Source organism: Chiloscyllium plagiosum, unplaced genomic scaffold, assembly GCF_037043375.1.
Source record: "Chiloscyllium plagiosum isolate Xiang-an unplaced genomic scaffold, Cpla_swu_hap1 HiC_scaffold_7, whole genome shotgun sequence".
NCBI lineage: Eukaryota > Metazoa > Chordata > Chondrichthyes > Orectolobiformes > Hemiscylliidae > Chiloscyllium > Chiloscyllium plagiosum.
This window is the reverse complement of record NW_028270145.1, coordinates 51,944,433-51,970,746: the sequence shown is the minus strand read 5'-3', so window position 1 is coordinate 51,970,746 and position 26,314 is coordinate 51,944,433. Positions and strand designations below refer to the sequence as shown.

Genomic DNA, 26,314 nt, shown 5'->3' with positions numbered 1-26,314 from the left:
AACTAATCTAAGCTAAATCTAAGAATGCTAGTCAAATCACTCAAAAGATATTCACACTTCTAAGCAAATCATTGAAATGCTCCTTCAATATATTGATTACTTTGTAAGGACATGGCTGACAATGCCCAGGAAGTGCCCTATCACAGATAACCCTAATCATATTTTACTGATTTATCATTCACCTGGATACCAAAGAAGCGATTCTGCTGCCTGGACAGACCTTGGGATTCCTTTCAGTACACACCGGAGAGAATGTGAGCTTCAAGGGGTGAAAGGTAATGGCCTATCTTCATCTGTGCATGAGGAGAAGCGAGAGGAGCAGGACAAGTAGCCTGGTGTGGCCGGGGCACCTGTATGCCACTATGCCATTCCTAGTTGCCAGGAATGCTCCGGTTAGTTTGATTCATCTATTTCCCACCTCACCACTGCACCATAGGATTGGGATTTTTCATTACATGGAAGTCTCTACATGTGCTATGCAAATACAACACTAAAAATAATAGATATTTACAGTTCTTCTTTTCAATTAAAGTTATTTTTCCCAAATCCCATCTAAGACAACTGTGCTGCTTCAACAATTTCGACAACAAAGAATACCCGAATTTCCACAATTAGTCATGTGTTGACATAAAACTTAGAACTATGCTGCTTTATAATTATATGAACAGTCTTGCTAATATTAGTGAACAGTAAGCCTACATATTCTAATTTCTACCCGTCTACCTAAATTTTAGCAAATATCATAATGTATTGCAGATGCACCTTTCAAAATCTAATTAATGTTCTAATAAATGCACATTTCCTGAACTTAGCAAATTACAGTATATAATTACTACTTTATTGGTAATTTCACAAAGACATTGTTCTCTTCCACGTCACTGAGGCTAATTACAGGTCCACTTATGCCTCCCTGACTGAGATCAGTTAACTAAGCCCTGACCGAAGATTGAACTTGAGAGCTAATTTATTTTTATGGCTCAGAACCCAAAAGAACATTACCAAAATCACTAAGTGGTTTAAATTCAACTTGACCATGTATTCAATAGAAAAATGGAAGGGTCTTAATACTCAGATCAAAATACATCTTCCATCTTATCCTGAAGAAAAATCAAGAAACTACTTTGGATTTTTTTGCTTTAGTAGCAGCATCATAGTCCCTCACTTTGTTTAATTGCATCTCTCCGAAGCCACTTCAGTACAGAGGTCTTTTGTCCTCAAGCTGCTTTAATGATGCCGGTTATTAAGACTGACCTGTTGTTATCATGCACAAAATAAAACATTGGGTGCGTATGCACCAATGGTTGGGCAGCACTGATATTTTCCAACTTGACTTCTGTGACAAAACAAAATCTGAAAATCCTTTGTTCTTTAATGCAATATCACACCATTTCTTGACTGGGTAAGACGAGGTAAATGAACACATGTGGAACATAAAAATCTGCTGAAAAGACTTCTTTAGTGATGCAAATTCTATCTATCTGGAGGATTCTTTTATTATAAGCCATAACAATGAAAGCTCAACCATTCTATATAATTATTAGCTTTTTTTTGATAGTGTAAGCATTAAATCCTAGAAGTATGTTCTATGTTGATCCCAATGGCAAAAGAGCATCAGATTTCAAGATTTTCAAACTATGAATTAATTTTACCATTCAAGTTTGTATGTTGGTAATATAACATTAGTTTAAATGATCCTTGTACAACAATTGGAAAGAAATATGAATCTCTGTAGTTTTATAGTTCCATGCTAGTAGTATGGCATAATTAAGAGCTTAAAGCAATTTCAACAATATATTTTTAGGATGTTTCCAGAATTCGTATTTAATTCATACCTGAGTATTTCCATAAAAGAATGCTGAATCTCCCAGTGTGTGTGTATTTGGGTGACCAGTTAACAGTAGTATTCCCACAATGAATGCTGGTATTCTAATAAAATAAAAACACATAACTATTAATTGCTAGAGTAATGGATTACAACAATATAATTGTTACAGAAATTAAGAATGGATATCAGCTAAGATTATCATCATGAAATACATTAAGTGCTAATTTCTGTGGTAGTGGACAAATATAGACAGAAAACCTAGTACAAATTGATCTTTAAAGCAGTCTTCCATTACCAAAATCAACATATGTTTCAAGATGGATGCCTTTGGTTGACATGCAAGCACAGTTGTGACAACATGTATAAATATATAAAATAAAATGTGAATGGCAAAATGAAGTCTGCTATAGATGCCTTCTGGTTTAGTGCATCAATTGCTCCTTTTAGCAGGTTGAGGATCTTAATCTTGAGCATTTTAATGCATGTCGATTTATCGAGCTCTAAATTTACCCATACAAAAGACTATAACAACAGTACACACAAATGACTGAAGTGAGATAAGTGAGCTTTACTCAGGTGGTCCTAACATGTCCCTCCAATCTTTACACAATCTTTAAATCAAGAAATCACTCGGCAAGTTGAAACATTTAACAGTTGATGAGCAGGTTTGTTTAACAGTAGGGTTAACAAATGGGATTTCAGTTCTTATAAGTCTGACTATATTTAATCATTTCAAATTATAACAAGCGAAGACAGTGCAGTACTAAGTAGAGCACTACCTCCACCATTAACTCAATGTATCATTTTGCTCTTTTGTGAGGCTTTTCCTAGCTTGGTTAATGGTATGTAACTATTAATCTAAAAATAAAAGTCATTTTATTAAGAGCTTTAATTCATAGAGGAAGCCCAGGCCAATCCACATCCAACAATATGCTTTGAAAAATTGGTTTGCATTTTGATAGCCATGACAAATTCTACCACAACAGCCGAGAAAATCCACAAATTTCTAAAACAGATCAAATAACCCAAAACATCCTAATCCCAATGTAAATAGATTATTTTAAAACAATTCAAGGATCAAGATCTCCATTTCATCTAAAGGCAAACCTTTTCTCCATGGCCATTTCTTATCTTTATACTGTGTTGAAATCAGTCCATTCAATTTTGAAGTATGTTATTTAGACGAACAAATGGTAAAATTATTAGCTATGCCATAATATTATAAAATAAATATCATGCTATTCAGGTCCCATTCTTGCTTAGTTTGTTGTTGACTATCACCTATCAATAACAGCATCCACAGATAAATTTTGAAAATGTGTAAGTTTTCCACTCACCCCCATCCAGCAATGATGAAGAATCCTTTTTGCTTGGATGCATTTTTCTCCAACAGGAGTAATGAGAGAGCAATGAGACCTATTAAAAGAAATTGGTTGTGGACATTTTAGACCACTATGAAAAAAACACAGTAAATCAGCTGTGTTTCTATCAGGGCTCCAAATTGTGAAACAAGTGATTAGATCAGTGATCTGTTCTTTCAAAAATGTGACATCACTTGTGTCTGCAAGAATATTTGAAATGCCTATGATGCAGCAACTCAGATGATTTTGTGAAAAGCCTCATAGGATACAGAAGAGAGTGAAAGAGAAAAGATAAAGAAATCAGGGAAAAAATGAGAGGGGAGGAAAGTGGAAAGGAGGAAAACTGAATTACATAGGAAAGAAAAGTAATAGTAAAAGAAGCAAACAAAAGGAAGAAAAGGAAAATATAAGAAGAGAATGAGATGGCAAAGGGAACAGGAAGTCAGGGAAAGAAAAGGGGCAAAATAGAAAAAGTGAAAATAGGGAACTAGCAGAATTAGTCATTGTTATAAAGAGGAAAACAGACAATAAATAGATTGGGAGAAGGGAGGAAAGACAAAGAAAACATAATAAGTAGTGACACGTAATGAGAAATCAAAATACACAGAACTATTATAGCAAACAACAGAGGAAAGCAAAGTGAATGGGTTAAAACAATCGTCTAAAATGATCTTACCTGTCCATACATACGTACTATACAAAGAACAATATAGCACAATGAAGACCAGCACTTGACCAAGACGAGTATTTTGCTTGGTGATAACATACCACATGATCATTCCCAAACAGACCATACTCTGGAAAATTTTTTTTTAAAAAGTGTAAAAAACCTAACTGAGAAAGTAATCAATATTCAGTTCATTGACAGATTAAAGTATTAGAATTTGACAATTTATTCTGCAAAGTCTGCTGACCATCTCTTGAATCTCCAGGTTGAACTCTGCAAATACTCCATTTAATTTCCTTCAGTTGCAGAAATTTTCATTTGTTTCATTTATAAAATTGCAACTATTCATAAATCCTCATCAAATCCCAGCATCATTGGCCATTGGTCAAAAGGCAAATGAAGCTTAATGTCATAAAATAACTTCAGTCGTAGCAACTGCTTGGATAAGGAAACTTACATTTTTAATTTACTAATTGCTGTTCACTGTTTTTCTGAATTGTTATCCACACTGTTTTCTTATTGAGTAGTGTAGAATAGTGCTGACAAGCCCATTTCTTTATTGACAGTCCTAACATAGTTATTAAAAGCCCATATATTTTGATATGCAACAATTATAGGTATCAGCAGTACTAATTTCTACATTCCCACAGATTTTACACTTACAAAAAAAATCTCCATTTTGGTGTCAAATAACTTCAATATATTTAGATATCAGCTGCATACATTGTAAATTCTTTCTTTGCCATGACAGATCCTTTCATCATACTATTTGATACTGTCACCGTACTAAGTGCAACAGATTATACTTGAGCTGCTATGTGTGATAGCAGCCACCAATGTATCCCAATGCCATTTTAAACTTTTTCTTTTCTTATTCTTATTTCTTTGCTTATTCTTCATTACTCCAACATTGTCAACCTGATGACCAACCTTACTTCAGTCCAAAATTATGTGGAAAAGCCTGTGTTGGACTGGTGTTTACAAAGTTAAAAATCACACACAACACCAGGTTATATACCAGCAGGTTTATTTGGAAACACTAGCTTTCGGAGTGCTGCTCCTTCATCAAGTGGTTGTAAAGGAGCAGTGCTCTGAAAGCTAGTGCTTCCAAATAAACCTGGTGGACTATAAACTGGTGTTGTGTGATTTTTAACTCAGTCGAGAATGTGGAAGAACAAAATTGGTGCCATACATTTACCTGAACTTTAGATGCCAACCTAAAGAAAATGCAACACAGAACTACATGGTTGCTAATTATTAGAAGCACCATGTTGAAGACTACGCTAAAATTAATTATAACTCATTGTGGGATTAAAATTCGGCAGTCCTGTCCCATTTTTAGGTATGAATGGTGGCAGACAATTAAGCAACAAATTCGGAAAGAGATTCCATGAATACCTCTATCCTAGAACAGCCAAATACAATATAGAAAACTGAAGGCCATTTTCACGCAGAGGCACCAAAGAATGATCCCTTTTAGCTTTTTCCTGAGATGCTAAACATTACAGATGCTCACCTTCAGCCAACCCGATTCATTCCATGTAAAATCAAAAAAAAAATTAGCTTATTGACACATTAAAAAGAGTTCTAGACCCACACCTCAACAAAATTCAGTCTGCAGTTTCAAAGACTTATGCTCCAGAACTAGACATACAACTAGCCAAGCTGTTCCATTAAAGGTATAATACAACTCTACAACCAAGAATTTGCTCTAAAAATTAAAAGGTTGTCCAAAAGAAAATGCAATTCAATCTGATCAATTACTATTCCATCAACTTGCTCTCAGGTACCAATGGAAGGAGTCATGAATAATGCTATCATGTGGCACTTACTCATCAATAACCTGTTCAGTTTGGGTTTTTCAGGACTACTTGATCCCAGACTTGTTCAAAACATGCACATGAGCTAAATTCCAAGTGAGGTGAGTGACTGCCCTTGAAATCAAGACAACATTTGACATCAAGCAACACTATTTAAAGGACATCAGTGGGAAAACTGTCATGTTGTTGGACATATATAACCCAATGATGTATTTGGATTTGGAAACTAATCATCTCAGTTCTAAAACATCACTGCAGGAGTTCCTCAATGCTTGTCCAACTATCACGATTAGTTTTATAGAAATGTAGCAGCTAGGAATAGGAGTAGGCCATTTGGCCCTTCAAATCTGCTCTACAATTCAATGAGATTATGGCTAATCATCCAACTCAGTACCCTGTTCCCACTTTCACCCCATACCTCTAATCTTTTCAGACATAAGAATTATAATCTAACTCCTTGAAAACATTTTTTTTTGGCTTCAACTGTTTTCTGTGGCAGAGAACTCCAAATGGTCACAACAGTCTGGGTGAGGAAATGTTTTTCAGCTCTGTTCTAAATTGCCCACCCCATATCCTTAGAAGGAAGGCAGATTTCCTTCTGCAAAAGAACCAGTTGTATTTTTACAACAATGGTTACATAGCTAGTCTCATGGTGACTGTTTTTATTCCCATTGCTTATTGAATTTTATTGAATTTAAATTACACCCATGATGTAATTTGACCCCATGGCCCAGGGCATTAGTTTGGGCTCTTGATTGTCAATCCAGTGAAATTGTCACTTATTGCTTTTATATAATGACCTGCCTTTTATTTTAAGGTCAAAAGTGGGCAGTTTGCTGATGAATGCCATGTCCACTCACCATTCCTCAGCTAATAAAACAGTCCATGCTCCATAAAGCAAGACCTGGACAACATACAGGATTGTGATAATAAGTGGCTAGTAACATTTGTGCTATATAAGTGCCAGGCAATTACTATCTCCTACTAAGAACCTAACCACCTTTCTCTGACACTTAATGGCATTATCATTGTCAAATCCCCAACATCACAATAATGGGGTCGCCATTAACCAGAAATTCAAATGACCCTGGCACATAAATGTTATGGCTACTGCGCAAGGTCAGAAACTGGGCATACTGCAAGAAATAGTTCATTTCCTGATTCCCCACGGAGGGGAAGGTTTTTCACCATTTACAAGATACAAGACAGGAGTGTGCTGGTGTACTCCACTTTATTTGGATAGATACAATAACTAAGAAATTTGACACGACCAGACAAAGGAGTCTGCTTGACTGACATAAGCAAAGTCAACCTATCATCTTCACCTGCTCCTGCCCTACCGAACTTATCTCCTCATATCTTGACAACATCCTGTCCCCCTTGGTCCAAGAACTTCCCACATACATTCAGGACATCACCCACACCCTCCACCATGACTTTTGTTTCCTGGCCCCCAACACCTCATCTTCACCATGGACATCCCAGTCCCTATACATACCCATCCACCATGGTGAAGGCTCCAATGACTTCCGTTTCTTCCTAAATAAAAGCAAATTACTGCAGATGCTGGAATCTGAAACCAAAAGAGAAAATACTGGAAAATCTCAGCAGGTCTGGCAACGTGTAAGGAGAGAAAAGAGCTGACATTTCGAGTCTAACTGACCCTTTGTCAAAGCTGAGAACAAGTTCAGCCAGGTGGAGGATGGAGATTGTTTGGGTCTCTTTTCGAGAAAGAAGCGAAGAGCTTTCGAGCTGTCTTGGTGTGGGATGGAGGTGTAAAGAGATTGCACATCCATGGTGAATAGAAGGTGGTTAGGGCCTGCGAATTGAAAGCTGTCAATGTGTCGCAAGGCATTAGAGGAATCCCGGATGTAGGTGGGGAGGGAGTGAATCAGAGGAGTGAGGATGGAGTCAAGGTAGGAGGAAATAAGTTCAGCCGGGCAGGAGCATGCTGACACAATGGGCCTGCGGGAAGTCCTTCTTGTGGATTTTGGGGAGTAGGCAGAAACGGGCTGTCCAGGATTGGGAAACTATGAGGTTGGAAGCTGTGTGGGGGGAGGCATCCGGAGGAAATTAGGTCAGTCACGGTGTTGGAGACAATGGCTTGATGCTCAGTGGTGTGGTCATGCTCCAGGGGGAGGTAGGAGGAGGAATCTGAGAGTTGGTGCTCAGCCTCTTGAGGTAGAGGTCAGTACGCCAAACGACAACAGCACCCCCTTTGTCAGCAAGTTTGATGACAAGGTTGGGGTTGGACCTAAGGGAGCGAAGGGGAGAAAGTTCGGATGGAGAGAGGTTGGAATGGGTAAGAGAGGCAAAGAAATTAAGGCGGCCAATGTCCCATCGACAATTTGACAGAGTCAGTTAGACTCAAAACGCCAGCTCTTTTCTATCCTTACAGATGCTGGCAGACCTGCTGAGATTTTCCAGCATTTTCTCTTTTGGTTCTGTTTCTTCCTCTCCTGCTGATCGAACCAGTACTTCTCCACCAACACATTCATTCAATTGGCAGAATTGGTCATTACCCTCAACAATTTCTCCTTTGAGTCCTCCTATTTCCTTCAAACCAATGGGGTAGCCATGGGCACCCGCATGGGTCCCAGCTATGCCTGTCTCTTCGTCGGATATGTGGAACAGTCCATCTTCCTCAGTTACACTGGCACCATTCTCCACCTTTTCCTCTGCTATGTTGATGACTGTATTGGCATCACCTTGTGCTCCCACGAGGAGGTTAAACAGTTCATCAACTTCACAAATACCTTCCACCCTGACGTCAAGTTCACCTGGACCATCTCAGATACCTCCCTCTCCTTCCTAGTCACCTCTGTCTCCAGCTCCATTGACTGATTCACATGGACATCTACTTCAAACCCATCGACTACAACTGGACTATACCTCCTCCCAGCACCCACTCCTGTAAAAACGCTTTCCTTTACTCCCAATTCCTCTGCCGTATCTGCTCCCAGGAGGAGCAATTGCACCCCAGAACATCACAGGTGGCCTCCTACTTCGAAGACCACAATTTCCCCTCCCACATGATCAACAATGCCCTCCAGCACATCTCCTCCACTTACCGAACCTCCACCCTTGAACCCCACCCCTCCCCTCCAACCGCAACAAAGATAGAACCCTCCTGGTCCTCACCTTCCACCCCACTAATCTCTGGAGGGAGTTCGTTATCTTCTGCCATCTACAGTCAGACCCTACCACTAAAGATATATTTCCTACCCTACCCCATATGCTTTCCATAAAGATCATTCTATCCGCAACTCCCTTGTTAGGTCCACCCCCCCAACCAACCTCTACTCCCAGCACCTTCCCTTACCACCGCACACACACCTCCCCCTCACCTCTGTCCAAGGCCCCAGAGGATCCTTTCATATCCAGCAGAGATTTTCCTGCACATCCAAACACCTCATCTACTGTGTCTGTTGCTCTCGATGTGGTCTCCTCTACATTGGGGTCACAGGATGCTAACTCACAATGTTTCGGAGAACATGTCTGGGACACATGCACCAAACAACCCCACCACCCTGTGACCGACTACTTCAACTCCTCCTCCCATTCCACCAAGGACATGCAAGTCCGAGACCTCCTCCATTGCCAAATCCAAGCCACCTGACGACTGGAGGAAGAACACCTCATCTTCTGGCTTGGGACACTCCAACCACACAGCAACAACGTTGACTTCATCAGTTTCCTCATCTCCCCTTCCTCATCTCAGATCCAACCCTCCAACTTGGCACCGCCCTCTTAAATTGTCCTACCTGTCCATCTTCCTTCCCACCTGTGACCATCACCCTCCAGCTGCATCTACCTATTGCCTTCCCAGCTACCTTCCTCCAACACGCACCCTCCTATTTATCTCTCAGACCCCTTTCCTCCACATTCCTGATGAAAGGCTTATGCCTGAAACATTGACTCTCCTGCTCCTTGGATGCTGCCTGACCTGTTGTGCTTTTCCAGCACCACATGTTTTGACTCTGATCTCCAGCATCTGCATAAGGTCTGAACTGAAAACAGAAAATACCAGAGAACACAACAGGTCTGACAGCATCTGAGGAATAGGAAATATAGTCGAGACCTGTTTTTTGGCCTAGTACCTTCAGAAAATATGCAATGGCCACAGCCAATGATCCATAAGTAAATGTCATTCCACGAAACCTTACAATTAATATTGGATGAACCTTACCTGTGCAAGCAGCAGATTAATGGAGAATAAATGCGGTAACTGCTTAAATTTCTTACTCAAAAGCATAACAGCCACAGACCAAACCTGTATAAAAGAACAAAGTTGTGTAAGTTAATCAAATTACAATTGTAATTGCCAAACATATGATTTTAAAAAAAACTTTGAAACAGCACAGAATTAAAGTTTTTTTGAGTGGCAATTCTAATTAATTTATAAATAACAATGTTGCTCATTGCATTGTTCATGGTAAATCAGAGGTTATGCTTAATTATGACAGATTTAACTACTCAACTACTGCGAAGTATTGTAAAAAGGAAAATCCTGGGGCTAATTCACAGCTTCTTACTCTGCACAATGATGATTAAAATAAATGAAACTGAACAGAAAGGTGGAGTTTACTGCCTCCAGATGCCTTAGATTGGAACTTGTTTTTACAAAACTCCTTGCGGAGGTGCCAGATTATCAAGATCAGAAGTAAACAACAAATACTGCTTTATTTTCCTTTCTTATTTCATTTTTAACAATGGTCATCTTCATCATTAGTTTCCACAGATGACCAGTTGCAATCTCTCATTGTTCTAGATAAATGAAATTTGAGTCAATCAAGAGAGTGATACCTAAACTTAATCGATTGTGGCACTCTCTGATGTTACACATAATATAAATAAAAAGGTTTTATTTCACAATCACAATGGACTGATAGCATTTATCAAACTAAAATGAATAATATGTTTGATAAAGATCACCAAATTTTATAGAATATATTGTAAAATGCATCATTCAGTTGCTGAGCAGGTTTTCTGAGTAATCTGGGCCAAAAGTTTAGAGTACAAAGTCTAGCTATATGAATAACCAAATCTTGATGAGAGTCAGGAGCAAGACTGTATGTGTTCCTATAGCATTAGCAGGTATAGAATAAGCACTAGTGAGGCATCTAAGTTTTTTTGGTGGTCAAATGCAAACAGAGGGAGAAAATGTGGCATCAGTAGAGCAAATACAATTTTAATGCAACTTCTGCATAGCTGGAATTCTTATTGTAGTTGTGTCCTTGCTTTGTTTCAGTGAAGATCTCTGGTGCTGACTACTGCTGGGATAGCTTGCTCCTTCATGTGGCTGAACTCTGAAGTACAAGTGCAATTTTCTACGATCTATTAAATGTAAAGTAAGTAAGACAAGCAATTTGGAGTCAAGCTAGTCGGTGTTTATTGGGGAGAAAATCTAAAAATAGCAAAAGGAGGAGTTAGATAGTAGGAAGAGAAGTTGTGGCAATGGGGAAAGTTGTGGTGTGTGAAAGCAGTATAAACTGGGGCTGAGTACCTTGTCAAGCACCTATCTTACACAGAAAATGATTGATAGGATTTTCAGGAACTTACAACACAGCAGAAGTAGGGTTCTGAATTGACAGAATTATTTTATGTTATAGCGGTTAATCCTTTTTATAGATTTATACTAAAAATTAGGTTTGCCTATCACAATCGAATAGTGATAGCACTCTTGTCTTCAAATCTGAGGGATCCATTTCTCCTTCAGACGCTAAAGTACATATTTCAGATGACATCTCAATGCAGTACTGATTGATTATGGTACTGCCACAGGGGACATCTTTTGGTAAGATACTAACTTATTGATTTATATAATTTTGTGTGGTGTACTGGAACAGAAATTGTTGAAACACTATTCAAAGCTGAGTCCGTAGAAACAGCCCTCAGTGACTGCTTACATTATGTTGATACCTAGTAGTAACAATACTGTACACTGTTAAAATACAAACGAGACAGCCCAAACAATAAACGGAAACAGCAAGCTCACTGTCTATGTGCCACAGAAGTCCCTGACTCAATTGCTGTGGAATCCATGTCTCTTAACAAAATATTCAATTTATTCCTGTATTAACTGGAGTCAGTTACTCCAGACCCTTCAATTTTTTTTTTAAGAAATTGCATAGTCACATGATTAATTCAATGTTCAAGCTGATAAAGCTTCCCCTCACCCAAAGCTTAGCAGTAAATAGCTAGTCAAACGTCATAGGTGTGATGTCTCTGTTAAAAACAATTGTAAAATATAGCTGGTGCAACAAGTATATGTACTCATCTCAAGAAAAGATTATTTTTGAATGATGTCACCCTCAGATTTTCCACATTCCACAGAATAGACGGACAGGCTATTCAATCTTTTGTCATAGAACAAATTTACATCCCAGGAATTAGTTTGGTGAACCTTTGTTACATTCCCTTTATGGTAATTAAACATTTCCATATGTAAGGGACACCAAAATGGCACACAAAGCTAGCAGATAATTGGTTTATAACAATATTTATGCACTTTTATATTTGGCAATTATGAGAAGTGGAATTCTCTGTGTTAAGGGTCATTGATAGGACTTAGGAATGATGCTGGTCTCTGTCAGAACAGGGTTGAGCCCTCCGGAGTCTGATAGTACTATTCATGTTGTTGGAGTTTGGAAGCATCACTATCAAAAAGGATGATTTTCAGTGAATTACTGATATTTTCAGTATACAGTACATAACTTGGCATAAGTTGAAATACAAGTCATCAACATCTCAAAATATATACCAAAATCATAATGAATTAACCTCAACTTTAACATCAAAAACTCAACTTTTTTCAACAGTAGTGAGAAAACTGCATGCTAAATCAAATATTTAACATTAGAAATGAATGTTTTTACAGAAACCGTATACTAACCAGAAAAACGAGGGTGACTATGCTTATGTCAAAGCTGATGCTCTGAATGGCAGATTGTAACACCTGTGTGTGCATAGATGGAATTGTCAAAAGCCAAGCAGACACATACATAATGGGAGCAGATACAAATGTATTTATCACCATCCCAGGAGTCACCTATAAAATAATTTTATATAAAAGTTATTGACAAATAGTGATGTCGACACAGAAAAAAATGAACAAGTTGTGATTATCTAAATGAGTGCTTCCTCTAAGCTTTCTAAGACTTATGGTCTCATAATCTGTACTTAGAACAGAACAGGACAGTAACAGGCCCTTCAGCCCACATGTCTGTGCCGACCATGGTGCCATTCTAAACTAATCCCATCTGCCTGGACATGGTCCATATCGCTGTATTCCCTGCTTGTTCATGTATTTGTCTAACCCGCTTTTCAAATATTGCTACTGTATCAACTTCCACTGAAAAGAAATATGGTTCTGCATGGAAAACGTTAACGAGTTATTCAACAGTGTTCATACTAAATTTACTGAGGCTTGAAATTATTTGCAAGTATCATAAAAAAGCTGAATACATAATTTAAAAGAGTTTCAACTTATAAATACCCTCTTAATAAATCCCTGTCTTGTAAAAAAAAACTCTTCCTATTTGAAATTTAGAATGGGAGACTAATTCTTGATGTACTTACAATTTCAATTTCCATATTGTATTGACTTGCATATATAGCTACACTTGGTGCTGTTGGAAAAATGCCATAGAAAAATGCATAGTTTGAGAGGCTGGTGTAGTTAGCTGCAGTATTACCATTGTCTAGTAATTCCACCATTTCACGGCTGATGAGGGGAAGTACCAACCTATGAATTTTAAAACAAATATTTTATTACAAATTAAATGAAACAGTAAATCATATTAGTCTGTTCAGAAAATTGAAAAAAAATTCAAATTTATCACATGAAATTATTGACTTAAATTTCTAAGGATTGCTAAATCCAAACTACTCAATTAATCACCCAACTTTTTGCTATGAAAGTAACCACAACCTTGTCACAAGGTTGACAGCCTTGGTTCCCAACAGACAGAAGGGTAAGAAAAATTAAGTATAAGTCAAGGCATTATGTAATGAACTGCCACATGAATATTATTGGAGAACAAAGTCTGTGCTGTGTTATATATTTGAAGTATAGAAGAAACAGGTGAGAGATTAGTTTAGAAATCCACATAAGAAAATAGAGACTAAAGTTTGCAATGTAGAATGAATTTAAAAGCTACTGTGAAAAGCACATCATCATGTATCAGACAATAAATGTTTTTCTTTCAAGTCGGAGGGAGATGGCAAGTGTTCCTCATATATGGGAAAAGTGTTGGAACACTGCTGTGTTGGTTATCACATCTAAATTTAGTTTTTCACTATGTTTATGCAAGATTTCTCTTATGCAAAACTGAAAGTGAGCAAGAAAGAGAAAGAGAATATTCCAGCCAGAGCACATGAATTCAAAGGCAGACAAGTAAAAGCAAGCACTAAACTAAAAGAAAGTGTAGAAAAATGAATGGGCACAAAAGCAGAGTAGACATAAGAGAATTCGATGAATACTTCATAATGTGTTATTGTTATAATCAAAAGAGTGAATGGTAAAGAGAAAGAAAACATGCAAGATAGAATTAGTGAGAAGACAAAACAGAGCGCATTTCTGCTCAAGGCAAGGAGACTTTAAGACAGAAACTTATGCTGCAATCAAGATTTATTAGATGACATCTTATCTTGTGATTCACTTTCTTTAGAACTTCAACACCTTAAAACTTCTGAGCTTCCTAAATGTTTTTTTCAAAATCTCTCTAACATTCTCCTGTGTGAACAAGCAAGAGAGAAGAACAACAGAAGCAAGAGTGAACCTGCAATAGGGAGTGTAAAATGCATGAGAGAATTTACCGGGCCGCATGGTGGCTTAGTGGTTAGCACTGCTACCTCACAGCGCTAAGGACCTCCTGTGGTGTCCTCTCAGAGTCCAAAGAAGTGCAGTTTAGGTGGACTGGCCATGCTACATTGCCCATAATGTCCAGGGATGTGCATGTTAGGATGTGCAGGGTTATAGAGATAGGGTGGGGTGGGGCGTTAGGGGTCTGGATCTGCCTCAATGCTCTATGGAGTGATTGTATAATACAGAAAGCACTAGAGTGCATCTTCTCAGGAAAGTGAGAGTGAGTGACAGGATGAGAGAAAAATCATGATGTTCACAGAAAAACAAAATGTTCGAGACAAGTATAGTTCTCGATAGGAACTGAGAGATGATGGGGAATGGAGGAAATATATCAAAATTAAGTGCAAGATCAGCCTAGGGCTTAAGAAAGGGATAAGGGAACAAGGGAAAAAGAAGATGACAAAATGGAAAGGTGGTAGAAGAACAAGAACAAGAATACCATAGTGAGCAATGAGAAAGTGCAAATGAATGAAAAGGAAGAGCAGAACAAGCAAAGCAACATGACTAAATCAGCGAGGAAGAGAAAACCAAAATGCATGAATAAGAATGCATCACATAGGAACAAACATGATTCAGGATGGGTGTGCACAACTGAAAAGAAATAATGTGTACACAGAAGACCACACATAAGCAAGTATAGGTAGGAGAAAGAAAGAAAATATATGTGAGACAGACCAGCACATGAATGCAAGATAGTGGAAAAGAGCAAAAAGGACAGTGAACAAGTACAGATGTGAAAGTATATAGCGTGAGAGTGAGAACACATGTGACTGGACAGGAGCATTTTTCAAATTCTTGAACTGCACATGGGGACTGCTGGATGGAGGTTAATTGCATCTACCGTTAAGGGAATACTGGGATTATTGAACTCAAATTCCAGCATCTACCAATTTGAGAACATTACTTGGGTTTCTGGATTATTAGAGACAATAACATTTGACTATCACCTCTCCTGAGGTGAGTGATATAACACTGTCAAGAATTAAGTAATGACCCTCCAGTGATGGACACCTCATTAATTAATGTGGTGCCACTGCTCAAGAAGAGTGGCAAGTACAAGCGATGGAACTATAGACCAGTGAGCCTGATGTCAGTGGTGGGCAAGTTGTTGGAGGGCATCCTGAGGGACAAGATGCACATGTATTTGGAAAGGCAAGGACTGATTAGGGATAGTTAACACAGCTGTGTGTGTGGGAAACCGTGTCTCACAAACTTGATTGTTACTTCTTCAAAAAACTCAAAGAGGATTGATGAGGGCAGAGCAGTAGAGTTTGTGCGAAGATTTGTAGCTCGGGTGCTCGTTGTTGTGGTTCTGTTCGCCGAGCTGGAAGTTTTTGTTGCAAACGTTTCGTCCCCTGGCTAGGCGACATCATCAGTGCTTGGGAGCCTCCTGCGAAGCGCTTCTTTGATGTTTCCTCCGGTGTTTATAGTGGTCTGTCCCTGCCGCTTCCGTTGTCAGTTTCAGCTGTCCGCTGTAGTGGTTGGTATATTGGGTCCAGGTCGATGTGTTTGTTGATGGAGTTTGTGGATGAATGCCATGCCTCTAGGAAATCCCTGGCTGTTCTCTGTCTGGCTTGCCCTATGATAGTAGTGTTGTCCCAGTCGAATTCATGTTGCTTGTTGTCTGCATGTGTGGACAACAGTAAAGGCGTTCGACAAAGTTCCTCATGGGAGACTGGTTAGCAAGGTTAGATCTCATGGAATACAGAGAAAACTAGCCATTTGGATACAGAATTGGCTCAAAGGTAGAAGACAGAGGATGGTGATGGAGGATTGTTTTTCAGACTGGAGGCCTGTGACCAGTGGAATGCCACAAGTGCTGGGTCCACTACGTTTCATCATTTACATAAATGATTTGGATGTGAGCATAAGAGGTATAGTTAGTAAGTTTGCGGATGACACCAAAATTGGAGGTGTTGTGGACAGCTAAGAAGGTTACCTCAGATTACAATGGGATCTTGATCAGATGGGCCAATGGGCTGAGAAATGGCAGATGGAGTTTAATGTAGATAAATGAGAGGTGCTGCATTTTGGGAAAGCAAATCTTCGCAGGACTTATACACTTAATGGTAAGGTCATAGGGAGTGTTGCTGAACAAAGACACCTTGGAGTGCAGGTTCATAGCTCCTTGAAAGTGGAGTCGCAGGTAGATAGGATAGTGAAAAATGTGTTTGGTATGCTTTCCTTTATTGGTCAGAGTACTGAGTACAGGAGTTGGGAGGTCATGTTGCAGCTGTACAGATCGTTGGTTAGGCCACTTTTGGAATACTGCGTGAAATTCTGGTCTCCTTCCTATCAGAAGGATGTTGAGAAACTTGAAAGGATTCAGAAAACATTTACAAGGATGTTGCCAGGGTTAGAGGATTTGAGCTATAGGGAGAGATTGAATAGGCTGGGGCTGTTTTCCCTGGAATGTCGGAGGCTGACATTTTATAAAATCATGAGGGTCACGGATAGGGTAAATAGACAAAGTCTCTTCCCTGGGTGAGGGAGTCCAGAACTAGAGGGCATAGGTTTAGGGTGAGAGGGGAAAAATATAAAAGTACCCAAGGGGCAACTTTTTCATGCAGAGGGTGATACATGTATGGAATGTGCTGCCAGAGGAAGTGGTGGAGGCTGGTACAATTGCAACATTTAAGAGGCATTTGGATGGGCATATAAATAGGAAGGGTTTGGAGGGATATGGGCCAGGTGGGTCTAGATTGGGTTGAGATATCTGGTCGGCATGGGCGTGTTGGACCGAAGGGTCTGTCGATGTGCTGTGCATCTCTACTGGGAATGCAGGGCTGGCTGTCCACTGGGAAGGAAATCTTATTCCAGAAGGCTGCAGATGGTCACTTATCAAAGCCTTCACAGCTCTTCCATAACAATGAAAATTTCCATTTGTGAATTTGCCTCACACTGAGCCTTCAAACCCATGCCAGGTTGAAACCTAGAAGAGGGTGATGATGATGCAGGGATCCAAAAGTGACTTTATTTTCACGATATTTTATTCCCCGCAATCCTGCCTCACCTTGCCCGGTAAAAATGTTTGTCTCCATAATTATGCAACTTACAAGAATAAATTAATCGGTCCTTGAGGCTCATACTTGTTGCCTTTGAACCCCTGCCATACCACTTCTTTTCAGGAGGCCATGCCATATCTTGTGACACTCAGGTACTTGACAGACAGGCAGCAAGTCTTTCCCCAGATCAAGGGCCGATTGGTAGCCAGCTCTTCTGTACTCAGCAGCCCCAACAGTCAGTGGCTGTTGCTAGTACTGGTACTACACCCAACCAAGATTTCAGATTGGGGAGGAATCCCAGCAGGGTTGAAGCATGGTGGAAAGGGGGTTGTAGGCGAGGGAGGGTTGGCAGCAAGGGCAGAACTCCCCTTTGTGATGATGCCTGAATGAGTAGCCCAGCAAGGTGCCTTTGAATGCAGGATCGCAGCAGGCAGTCCATAAGCAGATTTGAGTTTTCAGCTGTGCTCCCCACATGATAAATCTTCAAACCTGCCACTCCAAAGACATCAGCAACAATGAGATGGGCTTTAATTTCTCCTCGAGGTCTCGTTTTGTGGCAGGATGGGAAAATTTACCGGCGCCCTCTCATCATGAACCTAATGAGGGTGGAGGCAGGATGGCGATAGGGTCTCTACCCATCATCCTGCTAGCTGATTAAACCCCAAAATCACCAGAAAGGAGGGAACTAGATTCTGCCTCATGTATGAAAATACCATGCTGTTGATTCTGAATACCCTCCCTGTGCCTCTGCCCATGTTCTTCTCGATATGCACCAAGAGCTGTTCACCGATAGGAAAATTATGCCAGTTTGGAATTATCCTGTGTTGCTTCTCTATTTCTCCTCCCTCTTCTAATCCTGTAGGTGATCATTTCCTACTTTGAACAAAGTATATTTTTTCTCCATTATGTCTCTAGTTCACTCAGTCACTGATCCTTTTTCCAGTAATAAAATGTAAGTTGTGAAAATTTTCTGATTTTGCAAGAGGAATCCCAATATTTAAAAGAAAAGAACTTAACTCCCATATAAAATAGACAGAGTAGAAAATTTAAATTGTAAGAATCAGCCACGAGTTGCACTTATAACACATCAGACAGCAAGATTTTTCTACTTACAGTTTGGCTGTGATCAGCAGAATAATTGCAACAAATGAATTTTTTTTCAGTTTCTTGATTTGTCCCACCATTGTAAGTCCAAGATAAAAGAGAGCTGAACCACTGAAAGAGCTTGCCAGACCATCCAGAAATTCTCCAATAATCACCGGAATCTTTCGTTCAAAGATAAAATTCCCACAAATTCCAACAATGACCATAAAAACAATTGGGTTTTTAAAAACCTGTAACAATACCAGTGCAACAGTCTTCAGTTTGCTTTGTTCAGTGTTCATATTTTCCCTCCATTTTTGTATTTCACAGAAGATGAAACCAATTGGATTTAATAACATCAGTGAGATGGGTGCCACCAAGTAAATGTACTGAAGGTATTCCGGATATGTATCTCTGTATAGAGCTTCAACTGAAACACACATAAAACCATTAGGTTACCACAACAGAAATGTTAATTCCCTGGTATTTCAAGATTTATCTGATTTATCTTGCATTGTAAAGTGAATTATTTAATACATAATAGCGTGAATAGGTTTGTGACAAACTATGCTAAGTGTAAATCTCAATTGCCTCTGCTGTTAATTTGCTGTTTTGCCATCCTATCTTTACAGTCACTAATCTGCTTAACTACTTGCTATCCAATCACTTTTAACACCCTTCTCCCCCCCAAAAAAAGTATTTTCCTCCAACCTGACTAATATCTTTTTGGTATGGCCCCGTGTTTTCACTATGACTCTAAGAGACAAAGACTAGTTGGAAAATGGCACATAACTGGTTTAACCTTCCATCAAATCTTCTGAATTACATCAAAATCTTTCATTTATATTGTATTCTTTGATGTATTCTGTTATCTATTCCGACATGGTTTCCAGGAACGCTATCAAATCAAATGTGACACTAAGAAATTTGAGAATGTGACGGATGGACCACATTTGCTAAAGGGGTGAAGGGCTGGGAATGATGCACAAGAGACCATAGTCAGAGAAATAGAGACAGGTGACCAAAAGCTTGGTTGATTTTAACAAATATCTTAAAGGGAGGAGAGTGAGGCGGGAAGAGGGAGCATTTTCAGGAGGGGGACTTGAAACCTGGAGTCTCGGTAGTTGGTGGCAAATGAAGCAATCAGGAAAAGTAGGGTTAATCTAGCATTACTCAGCCTCAACTTTCTCTGTTAAAAATGCCCACTGCTGCAGGATAAATAAATACAATCGCTGGGGATTGTTTTCAGAAATAATCAGCTGTCTCATTAAACCATTCTCGGAGGTATGGCATTGAGGGTGAGTTGGAGGTTTGGACTAGGAATTGGCTGGCTGGAAGAAGACAGAGGGTAGTAGTTGATGGTAAAGGTTCATCTTGGAGTGCAGTTACTAGCGGTGTTCCGCAAGAATCTGTTTTGGGACCATTGCTGTTTGTCATTTTTATAAATGACCTGGAGGGGCTATAAGGTTGGGTGAGCAAGTTTGCGGATGATATGAAAGTCGGTGGAGTTGTTGACAGTGAGGAAGGATGTGTCAGGTTACAGCGGGATACAGATAAGCTGCAGATTTGGGCAGAAAGGTGGCAAATGGAGTTCAATGTAGGTAAGTGTGAGGTGATTCACTTTGATAAGAGTAACAAAAAGATGGGGTACTGGGCTAATGGTCGGATACTTGGTGGTGTGGATGAACAGCGGGATCTTGGTGTCCATGTACACAGATCTCTGAAAGTTGCCACCCAGGTAAATAGTACGGTGAAGAAGGCATATGGCGTACTGGCTTTTAGTGGTAGAGGAATTGAGTTCCGGAGTCCTGAGGTCATGTTGCAGTTGTATAAGACTCTGGTGCGGCCGCATCTGGAGTATTGTGTGCAGTTTTGGTCGCCATACTATAGGAAGGATGTGGAGGCACTGGAACGGGTGCAGAGGAGGTTTACCAGGATGTTGCCTGGTATGGTAGGAAGATCGTATGAGGAAAGGCTGAGGCACTTGGGGCTGTTTTCATTGGAGAAAAGAAGGTTTACGGGTGACTTGATAGAGGTGTACAAGATGATTAGGGGTTTAGATAGGGTTGACCATGAGAACCTTTTTCCACGTATGGAGTCAGCTATTACAAGGGGGCATAGCTTTAAATTAAGGGGTGGTAGGTATAGGACAGGTGTTAGGGGCAGATTCTTTACTCAGCGAGTCGTGAGTTCATGGAATGCCCTGCCAGTAGCAGTGGTGGACTCTCCCTCTTTATGGGCATTTAAACGGGCATTGGATAGGCATATGGAGGATAGTGGGCTAGTGTAGGTTAGGTGGGCTTGGATCGGCGCAACATCGAGGGCCAAAGGGCCTGTACTGTGCTGTATTTTTCTATGTTCTATGTTGTGCCCCCTCCACACACCTCCAACTGGCAAGATTGAAACTATCCATTCAGCTTACTCACCTTTTACAGAAAATCTCCTCCAGCCCTCTACCCTCCAAGAAGTCTCCATTTCTCTGACTATGGTCTCTTGTGCATCTTTCCCTGCCCTTCATCCCATTAGCAAAAAAGTGTCTTGTGTTTCATCCATCACATTCTCAAATTGCATCAGACTCGCTCCCCATACCTCTCAACCTTCTCTTCTTTGATATTCTCAACACCAAGTTTATGGTTACCCTTCTTACTATCTACACTTTCTTCCAATTATACATCTTGAACCACCTTAGGATTTTCTCTGTTGCTATTTAATGCAAGCAAACAACACAAATTCTCATACTGCACTTTCCAAAGTAAATTTTTGGTACCTTGTAGTTATTTTACATTGCTAAATGGGTAATGTCAAACTAAAGGTGTACCATTCTCTGTATAAATTCATGGAACTTGATAATACTTGGGCTTTCTGTACCCAACTTCTACACTCGGGGTCAAAAAGCAACTTTCACAAAGAACATTTAAACTATTGTCTTGATATTATGGCCGATGTTGATTACTCAACCAACATCTCTGAAAAAGAATAATATTATCATACTGTTTTGGAAAATTGCCTGCAGTTCTGCTTGTATTTATCATAACATTACTGCATAGCAAACATACTTTATTACCTCATATTTCCTTATTTAGTTCAATGTCAATTTTTGAATATGTTATTATGAAATAATTTGGGATATTTCCCTAATTTAAAGGTGCTTTATAAATGCACGGTGTTGTTGAATGAACAGTGGTGTTTTCATCCTTCTCAAAGTGATGAACATTTGGATTTGAGAACCCCGCAAAGGAGAAATATTTGATATTTATTCCTTTTGCATAAATCCATTAAAAGAGGTTTCTTGGCTTTGAAGGCTTATTGATATTCCCTTAAATCACTTCTCACAATAATCCTCCTTATAACCTAGGCAACAGTACTTCTATTTATACCTAATGATCATAACATTCAGAAACTGTATAAATCCATAACAAAAAAATAAGTAAAGAAAACAAGATCTTATCATTGAAACAAACAAGTAATTTAGACAAGTTTAAGGGATTCACAAGTGCAACGTTCAGTTTGACCTGTTAAAATAGTCATCTGAACAGAAAGAATCATAGCCCCTCGTAGTTAGCCTGAGTTGTGTAAGCTGCTAGAGACAACTGAGCTAGCTTCAGACTAGTGTGTGTTTTTTTGAAGCAACTTAATCTGCTTACAAAAAAAATGCTAAAAGGTTGTAGAATAGCATAAGTAGCAGCCTTGGGAGGAGTATGGCACATAAAAGGAAGGTAGCAGATTGAACAAGCTCAAATGGATGATAGACTGAAACTAGTAGAATCCTGTATGACAACTAAACTGGCCCACTGTTTAAACTGCCTCTCCACTCCAGTATTAGGGCTTGTGATTTGTTTTACTGAACTCTGGATGATACTTATTCTCAAAGGGCAGCATGATCCCATTTAGATTATTCACCAAATCTTATAAGCAGTTTGTACGTCAATGGCATTGTCTTAATTATTGGACCTGGTGCTACATTCTCTTTAAGTATAGGGTTCCACGTAGATTTTGGCAATCTCTGTTCATACACTTTTCTGCGTTTCAATGTCAGTTTCCCAGAAGCAAAGAATGCATTCATGATGGTACTGCACTTTAAAAAAATAGATGAAGCGTGGGATGATTCCACACTGGATACATATGCAATCCCACCCAATGACACTTGAGTCTATAAAAGTTAAGAATCTCAATGATAGCACTTTGATTTACTTCTCACAAAGTTCAAACCTCAAAGTTCATTATGCACTTCACACATTTGTTTTTCCTGGTTTACTGCTTGTGCTTCAGTGCTGCATGAAATAAAAACGTGTGGGTTGCTTCTGCAAAGATCAGCAGCAGTGAACTGTTTGTCCTGGCTGATCAAGATTTGTGCTTTTCTGCTGCCAAGATCTGCTAACTCATACGAGTATTTTACTATTTTCTGAAACTTCTGCCCAGTTTCTACCAGGAGAATTTGTACTGCTTGAAGCAAGTATCTGATAACCTTTACTAACATTCAAGCAGCTTCACGTGCCTGTAGTTTATTTATAAATTCAATATAAACATACAAAATTGAAAGTCAAAGAAAGACAAGCTGGTCCATCAAACGTGCCCCACTTCTGGATATCCAGATAATCATGACTGAACACTCCTTTCCTCCTCCCTGTAGATCCCACCCTCCTCTGCAGATATGTAATATGGGAGAGGCTAAAGTAGAGAAAAAAAAGACAAGGCCTGTGAAGGAAAACAACATTCTCAAAAACTGCAACTCCTCCTTGCAGGTGATCTAAACTAGACCAGGAGATCACAGAAATTACACATTATCTATCAAAATATTTCTATTTCAATAAGGTCAATAAAGATATCTTCTCTATAACAGAATTTTTGCCCCAGTTAAGAAATAAAACAGCTTCCTCTTAGAGACAGTCAGCACCCAGCACACCAAATATACTCCAGAAGCTCATAACTCTGGGAAGGGAGACTGACTGGTGACCCCTGGTCCTCTCTAATCTGTTAAACTGGAATAGACTATCAAAAGGGATTATTTTACAAATCTCTAAATCCACATTACACTAAAGGAAACAGACCAAAGTCTTTGAGCCTATTGAGTCACTGAGCTTAATTAAGATACATGCTTACATGGCATTAATGTTACTGATTCCAGTGATTGTCATCAGCATTTGTACTTCAATGATCGATAGTTTATTTACCGTGCTTTAGTGATTCTGATCAACAAGCATTACATTGCATTACTCATACAGAATCCTGTGACCACAGTATTCATCTGTGTTATTGGGATTCACTGCACTTATTCCAGCCTTCAGAGTTGGGTTTGCTCAGTTGGCTAGACAGCTAGCATGGAATTCAGATAGCACCAAATAGAAGGATTTAATCCCTGTTGTGGCAGAAATGGATTTGAGGCCTGCTTCCTTGCCCTGCATAAACTGTGGTTTGGCAACCTTCAAATAATTGAGATGTCAACTCCAGTCACCATTATAGTAATTCAATCAATCCTTGAACGAACTCCATTTGCACATTTGATGCAGTCAAGCATGACCCGATGGGCCAAATAGCCTGCTTCCACATTGTAGGGATTGTATTCTATTCTATGAATTGTGCCATGTATCGTGATCAATTGTTTCTGATGAAAGATTATAGAGTGGAAACATTAACTCACTCTCTCTGTGCCGTCAGACCTGCTGAGTATTTCCAGCACTTATTGGTTTTATTTCAGATTTCCAGCATCAGCAGCATTTTGGTTTCTCTATACTGCTTTGTCAGATGCACTGCAAGCTTCAGCATATTTAGTGTCCTCCATGTGAACTTCCTTTTACCAAACGAACAGCACTGGTCCACCTGAACTGTCTACTGCTACGTTGTTGGGTCTTCCTTCACCTTCATCCATTGCATTGGCAGTTGTGACAAATGTCAAAACTTTCTGACTGCAGGAACTGAGCTCTGCAAACTCACATTCGTTCTGCACAGATCTCACAAAATTCTTCACATTTCAGCTTTGAGTATTCTTTATAATTTCACTTTCATTCCCCTACTAAAAATCACATGAGCATATGTATATCAGGCACATAGATCTCCATCGGTTTGTACATTTGTTGGGACTCAGCTACACCATTTGAGTGAAAACCTGCACAGACCTGTTGTGCAGAAGATAAAGATTTCTACCGACGTGTTTGACAGTTGTTTTAGTTTACGGGTATTTCCTTTCACTCAATGTACATTACGTGCTTAGAGTGCTATATCCGCAAAACACGAGCAAAGTAGCCATGGATTCCACTGGAGTAATCTGACAATATTCTTCTCAAGGGTTTTCAACATGCAACTTAAAGAATATTAACAGGTACCTCACTCCAGGGTTTTATTTCACGCTATTTATACTTGTGCTTAAGATTCTTCAAGAGAGAAATAATTCAGGATGAACTCATCACCTTTCATTTTATACATAACTGACAATTTCTAAAAAGGAATTTTCACATGCTCTGGTAAATGAAAGGAGATGGAAAATACCAATAAACTTAAGCATGTATTTGTGAAGCTATTGCACCCAGGATTGATGAATGGCAATTTCTGACATAAATGCTAATAGTAGGTAGCACAACTGAAAAAACACACATATTTTAGTCACTTCATTGATGGTAGCATGGAGAGCAAGACAAAATGAAACTTGCCCATCCAAGATTCACCATCAGAGTGTGTGGCTTTTCTGCTTTCCTTCCCAATACAGAAAAAAAGAAGGCAATTTGGATGATACCAAGCAGAGCATTTAAAAAAAAAGCCACTGGATCCTTAAATCTTCCATGATGCACAATAACATCTCATATTTCATTAGCGTTGGACCAAAAAAAAACTTAGATTCCAGGAATAAAGCAGAACAATGATCAGAATCATTCTATGTACAGCCAGATTTAGCAGGCGGTGATTTAACTGTTGTGCAAAGGATGATGAAATATGTAGATTGGCAACTGAAGGACTTTAACCTGTTTACTACAATACCATTGATACAATACCCATGAATCATGATTGCCTTATCTGTATTTGTAGGTAAAAACAATGACTGCAGATGCTGGAAACCAGATTCTGGATTAGTGGTGCTGGAAGAGCACAGCAGTTCAGGCAGCATCCGAGGAGCAGTAAAATCGATGTTTCGGGCAAAAGCCCTTCATCAGGAATACAGGCAGAGAGCCTGAAGGGTGGAGAGATAAGTGAGAGGAGGGTGGGGTGGGGAGAAAGTAGCATAGAGTACAATAGGTGAGTGGGGGAGGGGATGAAGGTGACAGGTCGGGGGTGTGGGGAGGGTGGAGTGGATGGGTGGAAAAGATGATAGGCAGGTAGGACAAATCATGAGGGCAGTGCTAGGCTGGAAGTTTGGAACCAGGGTGAAGTGGGGGGGAAGGGGAAATGAGGAAACTGTTGAAGTCCACATTGATGCCCTGGGGTTGAAGTGTTCTGAGGCAGAAGATGAGGCATTCTTCCTCCAGGCATCTGGTGGTGAGGGAGCGGCAGTGAAGGAGGCCCAGGACCTCCATGTCCTCGGCAGAGTGGGAGGGGGAGTTGAAATGTTGGGCCACAGGGCAGTGTGGTTGATTGGTGCAGGTGTCCCGGAGATATTCCCTAAAGTGCTCTGCTAGGAGGGGTCCAGTCTCCCCAGTGAGGGAGGAGGTGTGGGTGCAGGTTTTGCAATTCCTGCGGTGGCAGGGGAAGGTGCCAG

The 26,314-nt window shown here is 39.7% G+C and overlaps 1 protein-coding gene across 8 annotated transcripts in view; it reads right to left on the bottom strand.

The window, feature by feature from the left end:
• Positions 1 to 26,314, bottom strand: part of gpr155b (G protein-coupled receptor 155b) — a 60,475-nt gene that overhangs the window by 15,598 nt on the left and 18,563 nt on the right. For all 8 annotated transcript variants that reach the window (XM_043693587.2, XM_043693586.2, XM_043693590.2 and 5 more), the window contains 7 exons: positions 18,661 to 19,060; positions 13,255 to 13,420; positions 12,569 to 12,724; positions 9,863 to 9,946; positions 3,863 to 3,983; positions 3,163 to 3,241; positions 1,833 to 1,926 (listed from right to left, as the gene is read on the bottom strand). In XM_043693587.2, coding sequence (XP_043549522.2) covers positions 1,833 to 1,926; positions 3,163 to 3,241; positions 3,863 to 3,983; positions 9,863 to 9,946; positions 12,569 to 12,724; positions 13,255 to 13,420; positions 18,661 to 19,060 — 1,100 coding nt within the window. The remainder of the gene's footprint in view (positions 1 to 1,832; positions 1,927 to 3,162; positions 3,242 to 3,862; positions 3,984 to 9,862; positions 9,947 to 12,568; positions 12,725 to 13,254; positions 13,421 to 18,660; positions 19,061 to 26,314) is intronic.